The sequence below is a fragment of the Monodon monoceros genome, unplaced genomic scaffold (assembly GCF_005190385.1).
Source record: "Monodon monoceros isolate NGI ecotype Baffin Bay Population unplaced genomic scaffold, NGI_Narwhal_1 Super_Scaffold_21, whole genome shotgun sequence".
NCBI classification, from domain to species: domain Eukaryota; kingdom Metazoa; phylum Chordata; class Mammalia; order Artiodactyla; family Monodontidae; genus Monodon; species Monodon monoceros.
This window is the reverse complement of record NW_021703778.1, coordinates 99,851,911-99,875,141: the sequence shown is the minus strand read 5'-3', so window position 1 is coordinate 99,875,141 and position 23,231 is coordinate 99,851,911. Positions and strand designations below refer to the sequence as shown.

The 23,231-nt window shown below is 44.7% G+C and overlaps 1 gene segment (V, D, J or C); it reads right to left on the bottom strand.

Annotated features, from left to right (window-relative positions):
• The window catches only part of LOC114904326, a 268,584-nt gene that overhangs the window by 56,737 nt on the left and 188,616 nt on the right, over window positions 1-23,231 (bottom strand). Inside the window, 1 exon segment of the C gene segment in view lies at window positions 8,235-8,703. Within this exon segment, the coding sequence occupies window positions 8,235-8,517 (283 nt within the window).

Here is a 23,231-nt window from a genome sequence, read left to right as displayed (position 1 = left end):
GATACTGATGGAATGCAGGTACCCTCAGTGAGACCCCCTCCCACTGGAATGAAGGCAGGACTACTTCCAGCTAGGATGTCCCCCCCAAGAGCACCCCTGTTTTAAAGGACACACAGTTGTTACCTCATGGTTCCTGTTACCTACCAAGGGTGACCTGAAGTCTCGTTCCAGTCCCAAAGATGAGTTTCCTGCCACTGCCCGTGGCCACACTGTGAGATGCTCCATGACAGAAACCTGCCACTGGAGTTCCCATCTGGTCTCCACCCTGCACTCCCTTACTCAGAGTTTCCCCATGGATGGGCAGCCTGGGCAAGCCCTCAGGGATCCATCCCCATCTCCTAAACTCTGCAGCATTAACCCCTGCACAGCTGGGGGCAGCAGGGCTCTGACCAGATACTACCTGCCTGGGGCCCTCTTTGACCTCACCTGATCATGGGGTGCTGGCTAGTTAATGAAGCCTGAGGAGTTGTCAAGTTCAACTCCCCAGACATTGGGAATTGAGCTCTTTGTTCTTTCCCTTTCTGGGTTTTATGTTAATGAATCTCTCTTGTCAGAACTTGACGAATGATTGGGACTCAGAAAATCAAATGATTAATAACTGTTCAAACTTAAGGGCCCTAAGTCAGGCAGAGAAGAAGACATGGAGACAGAAAAGGAGAAACAATCAAACCTCTATCCACACAGCCATGCCCACAACACCCATGAAAGTCATTTTCATTGCAAAGGTGCTGCTAACAAAACGGTCCTTATATGTTCATGCCTCAGTTCTAAGTGGTATCCTTTGTCTGCCAGAGCCCAGAACCCCCAGTAATGTCTTTGGAGTCAAATACACTCACAAAAGCACCCAGGAGACCTCCAGACTATCATCTCCCGCACTTACATGGCTCAAAGCCTTCTGGGTGCTTAGGACCGTGCTGATGTGGCAGTGGTACCAGAGGCTCATCAGCAGGGTTTGGAAATGTCCCCATGGAGTCTGCATTTAGATCCCCATCTCCCAGGTGGAAGCACTTACAGGGCTGGATGATGAGCTGGGTCCCTTTTCCAAAGGTGAGTCTGTTAATACCTCCTCCCGTATTCACACCTCGAGTCAACCCTTTGCATAAATCCCTCTGCCAGAGACCCATGCCCTGAACCTCCAGAACCTCTATCTACAGCTACTCTGAAGCCAGGGACAGCTTGTACCCCTGGCTGGACCTGCTGGTCATTTCCTCCCCTCCCTTGTTGCTGTTGTAAAAGCGCTGACTTCATGAGAGCCGACAAGGTCACAAAATGCTCCCCTGTCACATAGAAGATGGAGAGGATGGAGGCCCTCAGTCACACACATTTAAAGGGGTTATGGTTTGTATATCTGGCATCTAAAACAGGACAATTCAAACGTTAGGCTAGAACAAATAATAGGCAGAGACATAGATGTTTCACCTTCCTCTCAGACTTACTGGGCCTCACTGCTAAATGCGTCCCAGTCCCAAAAGTCAGCTTGTCTCCGCTGCCACTCTTCTCACTGTTGTCAGTAGCTTTACAGAAACAGGGCGGACATCTGTCACGAGGGTCACGTCACCAACCTGTCTGCCTGGCTTCCTCCTGACACTGATCCCGAAATGCTCTACAAACCAAGCAGTGTGCATCTTCCCTCACACCTCTCCAAGTCACAGGCTCAGGATAAATCCCTCAGCTCAAAACCACAGGCTAAGGTTTCCATTTTGCAAGTCTAGACACCCAAACGGCAAGCAGTGTGGTTCCACAGAGACGCTGACATTAAAAAAAAAATTTAAGTTCTATTTTAAAGCTGTAGGTCACACCAGTTAATTGGTGTGTTTAACTCTCTCAAAGGCAATGCATGGGAACTCTTAAGTGAATCACATTAATAAAGCGTTTGTGTTGCTCCTGAAACTTCACTTTTTCTCTCTTTAGAATCAAATCCTTCTAAACTAGAGTCTATTTGATTTGTAATGAAACACAGACTGGGATTAGGGTGTGTTCTATACTCACGAGGCTTGACTGTCAAAGTGGTTCCTGAGCCAAAGATCTGTGTGTTTCCAGAATTCACACAGCATCAAACTCCTCTACAAAAAGAGCTTGTGGGCGTGGTTGTGTGGTGGCATGGGGGTGAGTGACTCGGTCCTGGAAACAGAGGACTGTTCCTCTTTGCATGTAGGACTTGCTGGTATTTGGCCAAGAAGCCAGAGACATTGGAATGATCATAGAAACTTCCCAGTGTGGAAAGGTCGATTGTGTATGGAATTTGGCTTGTGTTTGCTCTTTGCTTCTTGGGCTAGAATAAATGCTACAACTCTTCTCTAGAAGGAATGCTCCGAAGGTTCAGTGTATCTTTTCTTTCAGTGCTCTTCTAGCCCCCTAGCCAGAATTTTCTTTCATCTCATTAATCCCAATCAGACTCACCTGTTCCAAACATTTCTACTCTGCTGTGATTGTCCTTCAATTTCAAAACTCATAGCAATCACCAACCAGTAAAAATTGCTGGAAGCATCGCTTGGAAATGAACTCTTTACAGCTGGCTTCCACATACAGTTTTCGAGTATTTGGGGCTCTGAGCTGGATTAGAGCCACTCTGACTGTCCCCTGCTGGGTAAAGCATTCTTTTACTGAGTTGCTCTTGGTGGCACAGAGGAGAGTGGCATTTTCACTGGGTGTGTTATGTTTTCACCTGGGGACAGTCCCTTGAACACTTCTGGCTACTATGGAGTCTGTGGCAGGGAGCAGACTGACCATTACTAGGTCCCCACAGCTCAGCTCTGTCATGGTCTTGCTTTGTAACCCTATGACACCCTCAGAGCTCCCTGTCCCTAGACAGAGTGGGGAGAGTACCACTTCCTTATCTTCTCCAGACAGAGAAGAAAAAGGCTTTGATGCCTAAAGGTGCTTTATCCAGCCTAGCTGGGAGGTGCTTTTATAATGTAATTTTTACTACAAGAGTCTGAGCCATCCAAGCCCTCAATACTCATGTCTTTAATTTCTAATGCAGAAAGGAGAGAAAAAGATTCCTCTAGGTAACTGAATGGTTAAGACAGTTGAGAAATTTAGACTTGGAAAAGTTCCATCTGTCCAGTTCTTGCTCTTCCAGTGTTTGTGAGGTTGTCTTTTGTTACAAAGTGAACATGTTCAGATTTTCCACAGCTTTTAATTTCAGATGCAAGAAATTTATTTGCCCCATGCTTTTCATGTTACTCTACTCTGTGTATATATACCCAGTATCTATCTCATTCTTTCTTTCTTTCTGTCTGTCTCTCTCTTATCTATCTACCTATCTATCTATCATTTCAGACGTAGTTTTTCTTTAGCAGTTAATTGTGTGCCTTATCCACACTGTAATTTACTAGATGCAGATGTGCTGTCACACTGATAAACTCCACTGGGGAACCCCCCCCACCTCCCGAGTTTTCCACGTTTAAGCCTTCCCCTTGGGATCAGTGTTCAGCGTCCCATTGCTCTGCCCCACCCAGAGCATCAGCTCTTAGCACCTTTCAAAATACCTTTGCCATCTGCAAAGAGAGACACACACTGGACTAACTTTGTAAAACTATATACTCTCTGGCATTCTGTCTGCCTGCCTCTCTGGGTCTTGTGGTTTTCTTGTCTTTTTGATAGCCTACGTTTCAACCATTTCTTCCAAATGCTTGCAAGTACTCAAAGTTCAAATTATCATACAAGATAAAAGTGAAGATGCATTTATTCTATCTAAATCCTCTACACATGTCACATTAGCACATGATGGCAGCGGCAAAAACAGAATTGTGAATCATATTTTCCAGTTTTGAATTAAATATTCAAGACTGGAGTTTCCCCAGAAAACTCAGATATTTGGCTGACACCCATCTCTACCAGTTATGAAAAAGGACAGATGGAAATCCTCGTAAGCCTGCACAGTCTAGTATGACCTCCAGAATCTTACATAGGCCACCTGGAAATTAAAGAATAACTGATTTGCTGACCAAGGATGAGGTACTTACTTGGTGTAACAGTGAGTCTAGTTCCTTTCCCGAAGGTTAATTTGTTTCCGTAGTTAGACACACAGCGTTCTAAGTTATTACAAAAACCATGGCTCCAATCTCTCCAAACCCTACTGTGCCCTTCCCTCCCATTTCTTGTGAACCCCCTCCTCCCAATGCTTCACCATCAAAGCCGCCAGTGATCCCTTCATACCATTTCCTGCCGGACCCACTGAGAGAAAGTGGGAAAAAAGCTATAATTAGGAGAGGCTTGACATGTGAGATCTGTTTTGATTTTTCTGTCAAATTTTTCTTCAGAGAGAGGACTAGACATCCCCTTTCTCTCTTCAGGTGCTGTCAGTGAATCCCTGGGGTCTAAACACAGGTGAGTCTGGACAGCCCTGCCATCTTTCCTCATCCTCTTATACCATTCCATAGCTCAGCTTTCTCTGAAGTTGCCTCTTTTCCCTTCTCCAGCCTTCTGGCCTATTTTCTCTCAGCTGAGGCTTGCCCCTCATTCTCTGCTCCTGTGGCCTGTGCCAAAAAGGGCCACGCTTCTCTGGTCAGTGCTGGTGTGAGGGGCGAGCTGCAGGGGATGGCATGGCTGCAGATGACACTGTTTGACCCCCTCCTCCCAGGGGTTTCCAGGCAGGGAAGTAAAAACCTGTCATGGCATAAATCATTCTTGGGGTGGACGGGAGAGGCTCTTTGCTCTGTTCCAGATGAAATTCTACCTATTTTAGAGAAACAGAGCAGCAGACTTTTGACGCTTTCTTTCTGGAATTTAAAGACTTTGCTCGACACAAAGGTGATGGAAAATTTTCTTTGACTTACTTGGAATGACGGTCAAACTTGTCCCTCTCCCAAAATAGAAGTTCTGGCTGCCGGTGTTCCACTGTGATAGGAAGCTCAACAACAACCAGGCAGAAGACAGAGCCGCTGCTGACACCTGGGGCCCCACCTGAGGGACAGACAGACAGACAGACTGTCTCTTTCCCTGCGCAGGTGCAGGGGCAAGGGCATTAGTGGAAACGAGCTTTAGGGCTTAGAGCAGCTGTGAACATGAGCGGCTGGAGGGACTGAGTCCCCCTGAGAGGGGACCAAGGGGAAGGCTAACATGCATTGTGTGCGGCTGGCTGTCTAATTAAAGGTGTGGGCCCATTTGTTTTATGCATGGACATTAAAAAAAATTCTTTTCCTCTGAAGATTTAATTTCTCTCCTGATGATCACATGATTCTGAAATGCATTTTCACTAGGTCTCTTCATTACATCTTTTAACTCTGGGAAGGCTTTTCTTTCTTTGTGAAATTTCTGGAACAATTCCTTTTCTTGGGATTAACCCAGTATGAGGCTCTGATCACTTGCTCCTTTCCCACCTGCCTCATTTCCCTAACACCCCGTTAGGCAGTGTCCGTTGTTCACCCCCCCCAACCTTGTCCCCCATGAGCAGTGAGGGGGTGGGAGGGAGAACACAGGTTGGCGACTTGTTTTTCAAATTGCCATGTTCAGACCCCAAGCTCTCTATGCTACCTTTTAAGCACTAAACCTACATTTGCCATTCTTTGACCTTCTTTTCTGATCACAGTTAATACATCTTGATTCCCTCAGCTTTGTGTCTTCAACCGCCACGCCACCTGCACAGCCATTTGAGCCCCATGCCTGTGACAGTTAGCCCTGCCACACTCCACAGGCAGAGTCACGGGCGGACTTACTTGGAACGACTGATAAGCTTGTCTCCTGCCCAAATGTCAGCTTGCTGTAGCTGTCACACAGCCACCCGACCCTTCACTATAACTGACAGGGGACTCTTAGCGATCTCAGACCCCAGTCTTTTTTGATGCCACTTCAAAAGGCATCTCAGGTACCTATGGGACAGGATCTGAGAGTGTTGGGCCACAGTTGGGTCAGAGTGATGTCACCCTTCTCTAGGGCAGGGGTCCCCAACCCCTGCTACTGGCCCGCAACCTCTTAGGAATCTGGCCGCACAGCAGGAGGTGAACGGCGGGCGAGTGAAGCTTCATCTGTAGCTCCCCATTGCTCCCCATCGCTCTCATTACCTCCTGAACCATCGCACCCCCGACCCCCCCACCAAGGTCCGTGGAAAAATTGGCTTCCACGAGACTGGCCCCTGGTGCCCAAAAGGTTGGGGACCGCTGCTCTAGGGGATGGTAGGAAACTTGCTAGGAACACGTGCTTTTCCACCTTGGGGTCACTGCAACTTCTGACATGTTGAGGGTTTTAAAAGCATCAGTGAGTTCCCTTGTCTCCTTCTCCCTTCTCTACTATCCCCCCATCCATACAATGTCCCCATCCGCATCTCATTTCCATCATCTCCAGGCCCCAGTTTGGTGACATCAGGTCCTTAGGCACCATCGATCTGCCTTCTCTGAGACAGCATATGTTCCCTGGCTGCCATGATTAAAGGGCTGGAAATGCCAGCATCTCAGAGGCTGAGATCTGAGCTCCTTACTCTTTATCACTGGTCAATATGTTATCCTCATTTGTCTGGCTAATGAAGAGCTGACTTTTCCAAGTGGATGCTTTTTTGCTGAAATGACAACTGCTGAAGAGCTAACAATAAAAGCAGAGCTCTGAAGGTGGTGTTGGCCCTTTGGCATATCTCAGTCAAAGGGTTCCCAGGCTCAAATGTCAACATCTCAGCTTTGGCTCCCACAGTATCGGGCTTGGAGAAATTCAACAAAAACTGGGCAATATTGGTCCAACCTACCCCTTGTTCATTAGACCCAGGCTATTCTTGGAGGCATCTTGCACAGTCAAGATGGTCATAACAAGCCAACGTTCAGCTTTATAGCAGTACTTCTAGCTCCACACCCACCTGATACGAATTGACACTGCTCTTCAGTGGATCAGACAGAGGCCACGATACCAGAAGATCTCCCCCCTGCCCCCTCCCCACATGCAAAGTAGGGACTATGCTGTCTGCCTGATCTACGCAAAGACAGACCTGGACTCTCATCCCTTTGGCATGGGAGGACTCTGCCATCAACTGAGAGCCTATGAAAACAGTGCCTGCAATATAATCGGAATGATGTCACCCTTCTCTTTGACACTTTCCTCACCATCTCAGTCTTATCACGCTGCTGTTAAAGACATATTCCTACATTTTAATATTTTAATGTTTCCCCCTTCTTGTCTGTCATTCCTTCCATTTATGTTTCTGAGCACCCACGGGGCTCCAGCCTCCTTAATCCATTTCCATTTGACTCCATTTGCATCCTTGCAAGGAAAGGACAAAAGTCCTAAAATGCAAGAATACCTGGGGGACACTGTGAGTTTGGGTCTTTCCAGCTTCTTGGCTTCACGGTTAGTCAAGTCCCCTTTCTAACTACCAGCTTCTCAAAGCTGCCTTGCTTCTCCCTGCAGCGGGGAGTTTTACAACGACTGACAGAAGGAACTTTAAGAATCTTAGAAAAACAGTCAGAGTTTCCCTCTCTTCCTGGTGGGGTGCAGCAGCATAACACACCAAAGCCAAATCTTTCTGTCTGCTCTAATTATCAGCAAGGATACAAGTCACCATGAGGAGAAAGGCAGTAAGCCCTGTATCTGAAACTCTTTGGAATTAATTGTAATCCCTTGGCTGGTGGTTTCAGTGATAGGAATGGACACAGTGTATGTGTATTTTTTTCCATCTCTTTTTTTTTGTCTCCTCTCTTTTTGTAGTTTTTGCATCTAGAGAAGCCGTAGGAGACGTGCAGGGAACATAGAGGGATTTGAAATAAGACCTCAGATTCCTGCTCAGTTTTCATTTTTTCCCTCTCCGCTTTCATTTGAAACCCATTCTGAACTGAATGCCACGGACTTATTTAACCTCTGCTCTCAATTATCCCTCTCCACTCTGGATGATACCAGTGGAAATGGCCTCAGCTGCACCAAGAAGAATTTAAGGTTGATGTAAGGAAGAACTTTCTGACAGGGAATGGTATAGAATGGGTTACTCAGGAGAGTGTGTTGGAAAGGGTGACACCCTCCCCTGCCACCAAAGTTGGGCATCATCTCCAGAGACATTTCTGAAAGCTGCAAAGATTCTTTTCTATCTTTCCAGGGACAAGATTGGCTTTACTCAACAGCAGGGGGATAGACCCAATGGCTCAAGGTCCAAAAAGGAATCTATGAATATTGAGATTAAAGAAGAGACAGGACCCTGGAGGCTACTGGTTAACTTCAAGCAGGATCTGGTTCCTAGGCAACACACATTTCTCTCAAAACTAACACCAGGGGTGAAATTCCAGAATTTCCAGTATGCTGCTGTGTCCTGTTACACTTACTTGGATGGACAGTCAAAGTGGTTCCTTGTCCAAATGTCAGCTTTCCATAGCCAGCACCACCAGTGGTAACACTGCAATGGAAGCCTTTGCAAGAACCCCGGGGGTACTCCAGAGGCTCACAGACAACTTCCTCTTTAATTCTGGGGAGAAGAGACTCACCCAAAGGGGTCTGACTCTGGCAGAGCTTCTTCCCACCGTAGGTCAGAGAACCATTTCCACGTCTGGTCCTGGGACATTGACCTCCTGCATCCCCCCCAAGGGCCTGTTTCCCGTCTCTCTCCATTTCCTCTGGTTTCCATCCTGAGGCTTACTGATTTCTCATGTTCAGCATTTCTCTTTCTAAAGGTCTCATTTCCATTCTACAGCATCATTTTCAGGACAATTTCTCTGATCAGTTTTCAAGACATGTCCTCCCCTTCCTTCGAGGTGTCACGCATTCCTGATGACAATGAATTGATTACAAGGAGACGTGAGGAGAGTGTTCAGCTTTCTGGAGGCTGGCTAGAATTTGATGAGGTTTAGGTTCCAGCCCCAGGAAACACCAACTCCTGAGCTTCCCTTCGTGCCCCAGCGTAAGGAATGAAAATGATGGGCACATTTGACTGAGCTTTCCAGTCAGCCTTGAACGTGAATGACTCACTACTGTGAGCAGTATCTCACAGAAAGTTTACATCCAAGCTTTGTTACAGTGATTAACTATCCTGGGGGCTGTTTTGGGTTTAACAAAGAAAGGCCTTTATTCTGGGAGGCCCCTCAATCATAGGCAAATCGGGTCAGCTGGTCAACCTAGAGTCTCACCCAAGGTGTCCTGACCTCACAGAGCTGCCCATCGGCTATAGTGGTAGCTAGTTGAGGCCTCTGTTAGAGGCAAGCTCTGGCATGTTTACTTGGAGTTGCTGTAAATTTCATCCTTTGACCAAACACAGCTTCCATTGCTGACAGTCACACCCATAGGAAGCCCAGGGGTCTCCCTGGCTGTGTCTGGTGGCTGCCACAGATGTTGTGAGTAGCCAAATACAGGCAGTCTCATTATCTGACACCCCTGTGATCAAACCCTATCTCCAAAGAAGATAAAAAACCAAATATTTTAGCTCCTTAACTTCCCTCAACTTTTAAACTCTTCAACTGGTGTGACTGAATTTGTGCTACTGTCACTAGTCAAGCAACCACTTACTAACAAAGCGTCAACATGAAACATGAAAAGGGTGAGGAAACTAGGCTATTATTTAGTAAAGAAGAAGTGACATCTGCTTTAAGGACAGTGGTCAGAGATTCAAACGACACTTCGCATCTCTTCCCTTCCCAGCATCACAGTATACAGAGCTCCCCACACCCTACTTCAGCCACTGAAACATCAGGATGTAAGCAAAATTGGATGCCTGCCATCAGCTAAAGCTCTCAAACAGACGCACCAAAGTGTTGCTGTGGCAATAACCTCTGGGCTCTGCTGATTGAAAGAAAACACAATTTAATCATAGGTCCCTTGGACTCCAGCCTTGCCTTGGTAGACCTTGCAGAAGAAGAGTCGATTGTATGGAAAATCTGGCCTACAGTTACTGTCAGGAGCTCTGGAAAGATGCTCGCCCTGCACAGGTATTTTCTTTGCATTGTCAGGCTGGCCTCTTCTACATTTTACTGTGTAGGGGTTACAGCTCTCAGTCCCCTGAGAGGCCCACCAAGTGCCGAGAGGGGCTCCCGGCTTCTCCAGCATTCTGGAAAACACACCACAGAGTTCTCCCTAGTGTGTTTCCAGCGAGACAACAAAGATAACACCTCCTGTCTGGTCCCCTGTCTCAGCTGCCCACTCCCAAAAAGGTGATGTCCTTGAGTCTCCCAGGAGGTTCACACGAATCCCCTTGAAGCTTTAATTAGCTAGGACCTCAGAGACTACTGAATGCAAGGGATTCCACAATATCACGCGTTATTCACTATTTCTGTTGTTGCAGACATGTGCTGGTTTTGCCCCTGCTGAACAAGACACTTCTGCATGTGACAACTTCACGGCTAACCACACTGCATGTTCTTTTAGGCAGGACCTAGCCCAGGGCATTCCAAGCCAGCTGCTACCAGGGCTGCAATAACTCCTTCAATGCTGCATGCACTGCATCACTTAGTCATTTACACCCCCAGTGATCCAGTTTTTCAAGAGCTTCGACTGGGCTGTATTTTTCAGCATGCCTCTCCCAGTGCTGCGTCCTCTGCTAATCACAGAAAGTAGATCTGAATAAGTGAAACTCAGCAACCAGGGTGCTTAGCTTATGTCAAAAGGAGACTGGGGGGCTTTCAACAGGTTTTTCCCATTTACCCAAATTTTATAACAAGTCCGTCTTCCTGGCGTTAGTTTATAAGCACCACTTTCAGAAGCCCACCAGAAACACAGAATCTCAAGAAATGCCAGTAGAAACCGCAGTTCCTTACTGTTATATATAGCACTTAAAACTTTTCCGAGTACTTAACACACATTATTACCTTTATGAAAGGGTGGGTGTATATGTGAAGGAGAGGATAAAATGCAGTATTTTCACGATTCAGAGGACAAATGAATTTTTTCCCCTTTCCTTGGATGAGCTAAGTAAAATGGTGACTCAATCAATGATTTTGGTAATGGAGGGAAAAGTGGGGTTAAATGCTCTGAGTTAACCGGATAGTTCCACCGTGGAGACCTCAGTTACTAGACTGGGGATGGAGAATAGAACCTTTAAAAGAGACAAAGTGAAGGTAAAAGAAGAAAAGAAATCTGTCTGCAGATAATGAAATCTCAGGGTCCCACTATTTCAGGAGATAAATTTAGGGGAGTTTTAGTATCTACATCAGGAAGATTTATATTTGGTCTACTGAATTTGCATAGTCACAATATGCCAATTTCCTCTCTATTTTTTGGCAAACATTTCCTGGCTTTAGCTGAATCCCTCAGCCTCCTGTATTCAATTTTTCTCTCTGTACCAATAATCTCATTTAAGATGGATGATAGGAATGTTTTTGGCTGAAGGTAATTTAGTCTTTGTACAACGGAGTTCTAATCTCTCTGATGGGGATCATATCCTCCCAACGCAAGCATTAGATTTGGAAACTAACCTGGGATGTTTTGGGGCCACAAGTAATTTAAATCAGAAGAAAGAGATGTTTTGAATCCCTCCCACTCCCCACCAGGCCCTTCAGACTTACTTGGATTCACAATTAAGAGAGTTCCTTTTCCAAATGTCAGTTTATAGCTGCTACCTCCACTAGTCTCACAGTCAGCGGAGGCTTTACAAAAACATGAACAGGAGCTGCTCTTTGCAGAAGGGCCCTGGGGATCAATATGGTCTCGATCCCACAACCCTGCACTGAACTACAGGTTATTTGACAACATGCCCAGAAGGCAGCTGCTGCAGGTGGGAGCTGGGCTTCCAGAGGGCAATGGAGCCCTGATAAATATATACTTCATTTATTACAAATTTTAAAATTGTTTTTCTTTTTCTTAGTTGCCACCTTAGTTTGGGTAAACTATCTCTTTTTCTTTTTCCCTCGTTGTCTACCCCTGGTTGGCACTCACACAGTTTTCATTTTATTGTACTTCAGGGCTAAGCTGTTTCTCTGTTTTTTCTTAAAATTGTTCGCATCAACACCCTAGATTCTGGTTTACTGGAAACCGATTGCAGAAGGGGAGGAGAGTGAGGGAGTTTTACAGGGCCATATTCAAGGTAGGAGTTTGAGGGCTTTTTGGTCTTTCCCAATCTGCTTCCCTATGATGGGCCAGGCAAAACAAGTACGTGCCGGTCCAGGAGAGGCTTTGGGACGTGGTCTAGAAAGGATAAAGCTCTCGGGAGCCCCACGTGGCTTCACCCTTTCATACTCACTGGGGTTGATGGTCAGGCTGGTTCCTTGCCCGAATACCAGCTTCTGGCCGGCACTCCCCAGAGATGCACCACAGCAAAGAGCTTTACACAAACTGCACACACGGAAGGCCTCTCTCTCCCCCTTGAACAGGAGCCTGATCTGCTCTCAGCACCCGAGCCTGCTGGGGACAATGGCCCGAATCTCACAAATCAGGGAGGTTTAGGACAGTGTCTCTTTGGGGCTGCCTTCTTCCTCCTTGACAAAGTCCCCTTTAGCAGTTAAAGTCCCCTTTAGCAGTTACAGACATGTACCATATTTTTATTCTCTTTGTCAGTCAAACATCTAACATCTTTATTTCCACTTCACAGAATTTTAACTTTTTTTTTTTTTAAATATCCTTCAGCTTTTACAGAGCTCTCCCTAAAAACAGCTGGGTTAAAAGAATCTTTCAAATCAGAATACACAAGGTCTCCTGAGTGAAGTTAAGTTGGCTTCCTCCTTGAAATTGGTGGTTTGAATCCTAGGGTCTGCTCATCTGGGACTTAATCCATTGGCTAAGACAGGAAAGGTTAGATTTCCAGGGGAAATCCTGTCCTGTGACCCCGTCTTCTCTGCACACTTATTTGGACTTATTTTTGGACTTAATCCCCCCCCCCCCCGCAAGACATTGCCAGCACTTGTCTCCCACAGGGAGCCCTCCTCAGAATCAGTTCTAGAGGACATCCACCCATGCACCCTGAAGTCTGAAAACAGACATGGTTTCTTTCTTCTGCTCAGGGAAATTTGATTGAAAAATAATTTCCAATTTTGCAAAGTGGAAAGTATTAGGAGAAAATCTGTTTGCTTCTGTTCTCCTTCTCCCCCCTCCTCTTCAATAATTTTAAACTATTCATAGAAACAGGCCCTTTAGGGTTAGAGAAATGTGGTAAGTTTCTAATCTCTTCGTCTTTTTTTCCTGCTATCTATTTACTGCAGTCCTATATTTACAATCTAAATTTACATTTCATTTCCATTTGCTGAAGCTTCTAATACACTTTTTCTATGACTTCCAGAACACCATGTGTAATGATAAACTCTATTGAAATGAACCAATTCAGAAGGAGCTTTTAGGGCTGGAGGCTGACATTTCTCTCTTCCCAAGACAGGTCTGGGGGTGAGCAAGTCATTATTACTCTTCCAGGCAAGCCCAAGATAGGGGCAGTGCAGCCAACTGAGCAACTAGGCTTGCGGGGTTGATGTGCCTATGTCTAAATAACCATCTGCTGAGCGTTGCCCCTTGGGGTTAATTGACTTTTCTTTTTAATCTAGCTCCCAAATGTCAGCTTCCTATCTTTTTAGCTCTTAGAATCTCTCTGACAGGCAAAGCTTAAGGTAAATCTCATAGATGTTTTTTGAATCTCAACCAATATTTCATCTCTGTACACATCACAAATAAAGGAACCAAAAGAAGGATGAATATAACAACTTTGGGAGAAAATTTATAACTTCTCTGGGAGAGATGAGAATTATAAATAAAAATGGAATAACATGTGCCTTTTCTGATTATCATTGCTAGTGTCTGCAGGACTGTAAGTATCCAACCCAGTTTGGAAACATGGTAGCTGACTGGTCTGCTCTTTGAACTCTAGTTAGCAACTGAACACACAGGTCAGCGTGGAAACACTTGTTTTACATCTCATGCTATTTTAGGCATACGGGACTTCACGAAGGTCATCTGGAACTAACATAATACTCACTAGGACATCCTGATTCTAGCCTTTCTAATGTGGATACTAATTTGGCCATGAAAGTAGAAGTTTTACTTTGAGGTATCCATTGGGTAGTTGGTATCTCTTATGAATTGTAAGCAAAAGTTAAACCCCAGATGGCTGTCTGGAATGAGCTTCTGTTGTAGTAAATAGAGACTCCCTCATGGAGCAACATTTCAGCTACATTCAAGTTAATTAATTGATTTGTTTTGAGAATGGTAGGTAGCACTCAAAATCTCCCTCTGGTTATTGCAAGCGGGAGAGAAGGGTTGTTATTATATAAGATTAGGGAATCCTTCCCTGACACTTCCCACTGTAGTGCCCCTTTTCACTGAGGGGCACAGAAATGAGTGGGTATCCAAAGGGGCTTCTATGATAAGCTCAGCCAAGGCAAGGATGAAAAAGTCCCAGTTAGAAACGTAGTGGTTAACAGCATCCTGGGGCATTTTTTTCAGCAGTTCATGATCTTTCTGACTATTTTGAATATTTGCTTTCAATCTTACCCTTTCCCTAAATATCAGCTTGTGATCAGCGTCAGCACCAGAAAATCTTACATGGCTTTACTCAACTTGGTGTGGCTCCAAGAATTTGAGAATTATGGGATTAGACAATTTCTTCCCCTAATTGCACCAACATGGAGGCCTTGGGAAGACAAGTAGCTCACCCGAAAGTGGTCATTCAGTCGTTTATATCAATAGGCTGTATCTCACTGTCTTCCTTTGGGCTGGGTTGCATTGCCCACCCTACGTTGCTATGTACTTTAGTCTAATATATCCTTTCTTCCTAACTGCTTTCTGCCCCGACACATTAAAACTTTAGTTCAGATTCCATTTGTCAGACACACATCTCCAACAACAACAAAAACCAGCTTTGAACATTTCCAAGGGCTTAAAGGTGTTGAAGAAACAGCCCTAAAGGGGCTCCATCAGAGGCTGCTCTCATTATCATGTTTGCCAGAAAGACCTGTGGCACCAAGTCCCCAGAGATGCTAATCACTGGATGAGTAATTCAGTGACCTTTCACTGAATTTCTAAGAATGGTGGCTTATGTTTAGAAACAAGCCATCTTCTTTAAAACATACCTGGTCTAACACTCAGGTCGTTCCTCTTCCGAATGTCAGCTTATTAGTGGCTGTGGTACCACACGAAGACACGAGACTCTGCAAAAACTTAGCTGCCCAAACTCCCCTTACTACCTACTTAAATGTTTATCTATCATCCAAGAATCCCCTTGATAAAAGCGCTTTTTATAATGAGGGTCTTGTGGTAAAGTTCATGGACCTTCTGCGGCCCTCCTTCTTCCTTGTCACTTAGTTGGAAATGTGCCAACCTTCCCTCACAGCATGCCCGCTCTGGTAAAACAGGAGTAGGAACTGCCTCCCTCATTTAACAGAGGGAGACACGAGAGGCTCAGAGGGTTCATTGATTTTCTCTTAGTCCCATGGAAAATTCTACCAGTTCTAATACGAAATTAAACTTTCTATCAGTCTGACTCCTTAGTTTAATGCTGCAGTAGCACTGTCACTCTGGTTTATTAGATAAAATAGCACGTGAGGGTAAACAGCAGAGTCCCACGGGAGGTAGGTACACATCAATGGCTGTTTCAGTTGGAATCCACCAATGGGGCTGCCATGGTTTGGACTTGCGTTATAAAAGAAAATGGAAAATTTAGGAATCAGGGTTCCAGAGAGAAATCTGGAAGCATTAGTTATTCAGACTTACATGGGCTTACTGTCAGTTTCGTTCCCTTTCCAAAGAAGAGTCTTTCAGATCCGCCCTGAGTTACACCCTCACAGACTGCTTTGCAAATACTGCCAAGGCCCTTCCACCAGGTGCTGGGAACGCCGGCTCCTCCCGCTTTCCCAGAGGAAGCACAAAGGCAGAAACACAATGTTGTGCGATTACACAGTTAAATGGTCATTCCTGAAAAGGGGGTGGGGAGGACCATGGAAACAATTTAATCCATCTTTACCTAACATTAGATTACCTTCATTAATTGACTGATTAGCTTAGTTGGTAGGCAGTTGCAATTAATTGGAATAGCTCAGGCTTTGGGGTCAGACAGACTTGGGTTTGCAACCCAGGGCGAGTCCCTTAACTTGCTGCCCCTCACTTCCCCTACCTGTAAAGTGGGGAGAATGACGCCACACTGTGATGCTGCTGTACAGACTAGGATCTGTAGGTGGGTTGCAGTGGTCCTGCTGCTTGATCTCTGGCTTGCTTAGCTGAGAGCACACTTCTCTAGGGATTATTTTACCAACTCTAGAGACCAAAGTGTCAGTGATTTCCCGCCCAAACATAATCCCCCCAACTGGTAAACATTTAGCTCTGGAAGCTGAGTCTCAAGAATTAAATTCCAGGCCCTCTCTCTCACTGAGTCAATCTGAAGAAGTTACTCAGCCTCTCCCTGTGCTTCTATAAAAATATAAAAATTTTAAAAGTTCTCTTCTATAAAATGAGGATAATAACAGCACTTAACCCACATAGCTGGTATAAGGGTTGACTGTGGTAATGGATCAAAAGCATGCAGCACATTGCCTAGCACATAGTAAGCAATTAATAAATCATCATTATTTTCCTCCCCAGAAGCCAAACACATTGACAATGTTCCTCTTTTCAGAATGACCTAAAAATCCTAAAGTCCGTGGGCACTTCTCTTCCTCTAACTGGTAAACCAGCAGAGATGTGAGGGCAACAGAAGAACCACCAAGCAGTTTGATGAGGAGGGTAAGTGATTTTGTGAGAATTTAGCAAAAGCTGTATCCAGCTGCACCTTCATGGTTGGACCGTTTTGGGGGATGTGGAGAGGGTATCTTTTAGCCAGGCAGGATTTAAATATGAGCGGAGATGGGCCAGGAAGCCTCATCCCCATCAGTCACTGTAAAAAGGATCTCATATCATTTTCAAGAAGAGGGTTCAGTGCTGTCCTCCACTTACCAAGATGCACTGTGAGCTGAGTCCCTTTCCCAAATGTCATTTTAGAGCCACTGGTTTGCTGAACACAATGCTGAGGGGCTTTGCAAAAACCTGTGGGGTTAATTTAAGGAACCCAGCTTTGCAGAGCTTCCCAAGAACTAAACATTTCCTTCAGCCTCCAAGCTTTTAAGACAGGATAAGTGATGGTGTCTCTCTTTGTGGTAGCCCAGAGCTTCAGTGCTGAGAGATATGTCCAGAGATGATTGCCACTTTAAGACATAGGAAGGCTCAGCACGCCGATTCTGTACACACATTCTGTGGTTCAAAGTAATTGCATAGCTGATGCAATCTATCATAGAATATAAAATCCCACTGGGAGAGAAATTAGCTCTGTGGAATTTACAGGTAGTGTTTGATGGTCACAGTCAATTGTCTGAAGACAAGACCAGCATTTTCCTTTTGGCTTTTTGCATCTCTGCCTCAGTCTGCAGGTGGCTGCACCTTTCCCCTCGTATCAAGTTTAGCTGTTCTGACTTTAGCCACCTTTCCCCCCCACAAACAGGCATGTGATGATTTTATCTCCCTTTAGAACTCCGTGGTTCTGTTTTGAGCTCGCTAAGTCTTGGATAAAGAATGTTTGGGGTTCAAATGAAGTTGCTCAGTCAAGAACCATGATGTTTTCTTTCCCTTGGGTCTGGCCTGGTCCAGAGCTGTGAGCTGTCTTGGCTTTGCCCTGGACCAGGCTCAGCTGCGAGACAATGAGCAAGTTCACAAACCTCTCTGAGTTTCACTATCCTCATTGGCAAAATTACAGAAGTGAGTTTGGTGGTCTTTATGGACTTTCTGAGCTGTTAGTCTTTGATTTGATTCTCTGGACCTAATCTATCCAAAAATGCTGTGCAAATGTATTTTTTCCCCTCAGCGTGTCTAGTCTTCCTCCCTATTTCCTAAACAAAATAAAACAAATAAGCAGAGAATAGAAAAGTAGGTCTCTACTTATTATACAGGGAAATAAAGATTTCCAAGCCTACCGTCTGCCTTAACATTAGATCTTTTTAGACGTTTGAAGTCAAAATTTTGGAACCAAATCCTCAGGGAGGAGTGTTCTTTCTTTGGAGCTTCCAGATAATTCAAAAACCAAACCAAATAAACTGACACCTTTGGTTTAAAGCTAGTACTTACTAAGTTTCATTCTCACTTGAGTCCTGGTTCCAAGCGTAAATTTCCTGTTTCCTTCCTTCCCACAGGAGCCGAAGCCTTTACATAAACTACAGGCTCTTGCTTACCCACAGGAAAAGTGACTTGATACTTAGTCTTTTCCCAACGGATAAGGGAATTCATCATCTAGCCAAGGGTGTCAGCTCTCTGGTTGCTAGATGTTAGATGCTGAGGGGGTTTTGTTAACACTACATCTGAAATGGAGGTACTCACCCAGGCTTACAATTAACTGAGTCCCCTTCCCAAAAGTGGGTTTCTCAGTGCTCCTCACACAGTGCCTGGGCCCTTTACCAAAAGTCCCTCTTAGTGCTGGGCTGTGACTTCCCCTTCTCTGATGCAGCCTGTCTCTAGTGTGATGAGGGGCACAGTGGGGGGCCAGCTTCATGAGCAAGGTCACTTAGGGTTGCCCCTCTCTTACGAATGCAGCCCAGGACTCAGGCCATGGGCAAAGCAGGACCAACCATGATGGGGGGCGGTGTGTCGTCCAAAGTTCTTTTCTGGCTTCCTGGGCAGCTGAGACCCCTGTATGCTGAATATCTCACAGGCAATTTCTTATTGCCCACCCTGTTGTACAGATCAATAAAAACCATAACTGCCTGGTGGTTCATCGTTAGTTTTGACCTACAAAAGGAAAGGAGACCCCCGTGGGCATCAAGTATAGGAGGGATGCCAGCCCCCCTTTTTCATTATTGGAAAGACAAAAAGTACCACTTCTTCCTTTGTTGACGGCGAGCCTAATTTCAGAAATGTATGATTGATTCTTGAAAAGCTCTCCCTCCATAGACTTAATAGATCAAGAAAATTTACAGTTGGGAAGAGAAACCTGCCCTAAAAAATAATGAAATATGTGCTAAAGCCAATCATAAAATAACATTTTTGATTATCTTGTGTATTAGATTATCCATGCTGTTGTGTACATTTCTTTCTCCCCTGAAGCTAAGTTACTTACTCAGGGCCACAGTTAACTGTGTCTGGGTCTCAAAGGTAAATCTGCTGTCATTGTTCATCCATTGACAAAACCCCTCCTGCCATAGGGCAATGATACCATCTCCTCAGAAGCTGGCCCAGATGATCCCTGGGAAAAACTGTGGGCACTTAATAAATATTTGTTAAATTGAATTGAATTGTAGTAAACATTAATCTTTTGTTCCTATTCCTTAAGGAACCCTTGAATAACTCTGACAATTTTCAGATGAAAAAAATTAATTCTGCCAGATATTACTTACTGAGTTTCAAGATTCCTCTAGTCTTGGCTCCAAATGTCAGTTTCCTGTTAACCCAATTCCCACAAGAGTGAACACCTTTACAAAAAACAGAAGCGTCAGCATGGTTGAAAGGGATCAACTTTGTTCTCCTTCCTCACTAGTCGGAGACAGCTCTCTGTCCGCCACAGGTACCCTATCTTTCCTGGGAAAGGTCTACCCTCCTTTCCTCTGTCAGGGCAGAGGTAGGAGGGGGCAGAGTAGATTTCAGGGATGAAGATGATAAATAAGATATCGAAATGTTATCACGCTATGCAGAGACTTTTTTTTTTGCCAAATTAATGGGTTTTTTTGTTTTGTTTTGTTTTTCTCCCCAAAGGCTGTTTTCAGCACTTTCTCTCTCCCAGATGCAATAATAACTGGATTCCAAGTTGGCATCTAGGCACAAACCTCCAGGCTCTGATGAGTCACACATATTTCATCAAGAAATGATGCTACCTCCCACTGAAGAAGTGTGCTTTGCTTTTTCCCCTTGCTGGGCAATGAGGAGTTCAAGCAACATGCAGAGGGGAATATAAACCCATAACTCTCTCAGGATAGATCTGCAGCTTCAAACATTAGCATCCTAGAATGCAAGACCTGGGAGGGAACTTAGCAGCTGCCGGGGCCAATGTCCTCAGTTTAAAGATGAAGAAGCCCAGGCCCTGAGGGGTAAAGTTGCTCAAGCCCATGCCAGTAGATAGAGGCAGAGCTGAGGCTAGAACTCAGAAAACCTAAGTCCCAATCCTGCCTTCTTCCTTCCCGTGACTCAGGAGAACAGGGATCTTCCCTGGGTAGTCCCCATCCTTAGTGGCTCTCCTGGCCAGTCCAGGTATGATTATCTCTGTTAAGCAGTGAATAAGCCACACAAGGGAAATGTTTGGTTTCAGTGCAGTGTTTAAAATTTTAAAGTGCGGTATAGAACATCTTAATTCATTTTCAAAATTTTGTTTCTTAGGCTGCAGGCCACAGCAATTGATAGTGGGGGAAATGGCCCGTGAGGTCTCAGGGAAGCCAAGGGAAAGATAGAGATTTAGAAATTTGTCCTTTACCAAAAGGACAACCCAACAGAGAGTTGGCTCTGATTAGTCTTTCTCTGCAGGACTCATTACAGGCCTGACATCTAGAGCAGGGGTCTTGGCACACACAAAGTGGTGTCAAAAATATCTGTGGCACATATTGCTAACAGACACATCACACCTCTCCTCTGAGTCTAGATGTGGCCTCAGTTCTTTTTCTTAATTGAAGTATAGTTGATTTACAATATTGTGTTAGTTTCAGGTATACAGCAAAGTGACTCAGTTCTCTCTCTCTCTATGTGTGTATATATATATATATATATCTGATTTTTTTCATTATAGGTTATTGTAAGATTTTGAATATATTTCCTTCTGCTATACAGTAAATCCTTGTTGTTTATCTATTTTACATATAGTTCACAATCCTTCTTAAAACTGTGCTCCAGATAGCTACTACCAACTTCTAGCCCTTGGTAATTGAGATATAACCTGTTTGCCCTCGTGCCTGGGGAATAAATGGAGAGAAGATCCTGCCGATGGCTTGAGAAATCTGGTTGGCAAGGGTCAGGCCAGGTCCCACACAGCCCCATCATGAAAGGTATCACTCACCTGGCTGGACCAAGACTGTTCCTTCCATAGGCTGCTCCAGAGGTGGCAACAGTAAAACCATGGAGTATCTCTTTGCCCTCACAGCTTGCTCTCAAACGCAGGCTTTGGGAAACAAACCGAGGTAGCGTTCTTCTTGGCTTACTCTTGCCTAAAGAGCCTTCAGCAAGATTTTTCCCCCAAACAGAGGTCCTGGGGGTGGAAGACATCTACTGGACCTTGGTCCCTCCCTGGCATGCTTCTTCTTATCCATCGACCCAGGTCTGTCCCGGGGGTCCTGGAATGGAATGTGGCACAGGAAGAAAGTGATGCGGAAACCCTTTCTCCAGACCACTCAATCCCGTTGTCACACATTCAGATATTTCTAAGCTTTTCCTTTTAATCACATTTCTATTCTTTCATAAAAAAGAGATATGTTTGTCTATATCCATCCAAAGACATTTCCCTGTGTCCTTTACTGTTGCAGTAGGCTTTTGTTTGACAGGGAAATGCCCATCAACCCTTGTTGGGTGCTATCTCATGTCCTCGAAGACAGTACTCTGAGTGACTGGGGAGGATGGGTCCTTTGGGCCAACAGAGCAGCACCTGCCAGTGTCAGGGCTGAAAGGGGATCGGGGAACAGAAGCAGCAACTTTGACCTAAGTTCGGAACAAAGAATATTTTCTTCCCCTGACCTATTTTCTGCCAACCTCTAGTATGACCCATTTATGGAGATGGGCTAATTAGAACAGCAGAGGGCGCTGTAAGGTCAGAAACAAAGCTGCCCGCCTCAGAAGAAACTGGGAGAAAAGTCCCTTTTTTTGAGTGATAATAGTGATCAAGGTCCAAGCCTGGGACAAGTGTGGCTTGTTTACCAAATCCCTGGGACCCCGCCAGGTCTGAAGCCCTCTGTTTATTTATTTATTTTAAACTTTTATTTATTTAAAATTTTTAAACATCTTTATTGGAGTATAATTGCTTTACAATGGTGTGTTAGTTTCTGCTTTATAACAAAGTGAATCAGTTATACATATACATATGTTCCCATATCTCTTCCCTCTTGCATCTCCCTCCCTCCCACCCTCCCTATCCCACCCCTCCAGGCGGTCACAAAGCACCGAGCTGATCTCCCTGTGCTATGCGGCTGCTTCCCACTAGCTATCTACCTCACGTTTGGTAGTGTATATATGTCCATGCCTGTCTCTCGCTTTGTCACAGCTTACCCTTCCCCCTCCCCATATCCTCAAGTCCATTCTCTAGTAGGTCTGTGTCTTTATTCATGTCTTACCCCTAGGTTCTTCATGACACTTTTTTTTTAAATTCCATATATATGTGTTAGCATATGGTATTTGTCTTTCTCTTTCTGACTTACTTCACTCTGTATGACAGACTCTAGGTCTATCCACCTCATTACAAACAGCTCAATTTCGTTTCTTTTTATGGCTGAGTACTATTCCATTCTATATATGTGCCACATCTTCTTTATCCATTCATCCAATGATGGACACTTAGGTTGTTTCCATCTCTGGGCTATTGTAAATAGAGCTGCAATGACCATTCTGGTGCGTGACTCTTTTTGAATTATGGTTTTCTCAGGGTATATGCCCAGTAGTGGGATTGCTGGGTCATATGGTAGTTCTATTTGTAGTTTTTTAAGGAACCTCCATACTGTTCTCCACAGTGGCTGTATCAATTTACATTCCCACCAACAGTGCAAGAGGGTTCCCTTTTCTCCACACCCTCTCCAGCATTTATTGTTTCTAGATTTTTTGATGATGGCCATTCTGACTGGTGTGAGATGATATCTCATTGTAGTTTTGATTTGCATTTCTCTAATGATTAATGATGTTAAGCATTCGTTCATGTGTTTGTTGGCAGTCTGTACATCTTCTTTGGAGAAATGTCTATTTAGGTCTTCTGCCCATTTTTGGATTGGGTTGTTTGTTTTTTTGTTACTGAGCTGCATGAGCTGCTTATAAATTTTGGAGATTAATCCTTTGTCAGTTGCTTCATTTGCAAATATTTTCTCCCATTCTGAGGGTTGTCTTTTGGTCTTGTTTATGGTTTCCTTTGCTGTGCAAAAGCTTTGAAGTTTCATTAGGTCCCATTTGTTTATTTTTGATTTTCTTTCCATTTCTGTAGGAGGTGGTTCAAAAAGGATCTTGCTGTGATTTATGTCATAGAGTGTTCTGCCTATGTTTTCCTCTAAGAGTTTGATAGTTTCTGGCCTTACATTTAGGTCTTTAATCCACTTTGAGCTTATTTTTGTGTATGGTGTTAGGGAGTGATCTAATCTCACACTTTTACATGTACCTGTCCAGCTTTCCCAGCACCACTTATTGAAGAGGCTGTCCTTTCTCCACTGTACATTCCTGCCTCCTTTATCAAAGATAAGGTGACCATATGTGCGTGGGTTTATCTCTGGGCTTTCTATCCTGTTCCATTGATCTAT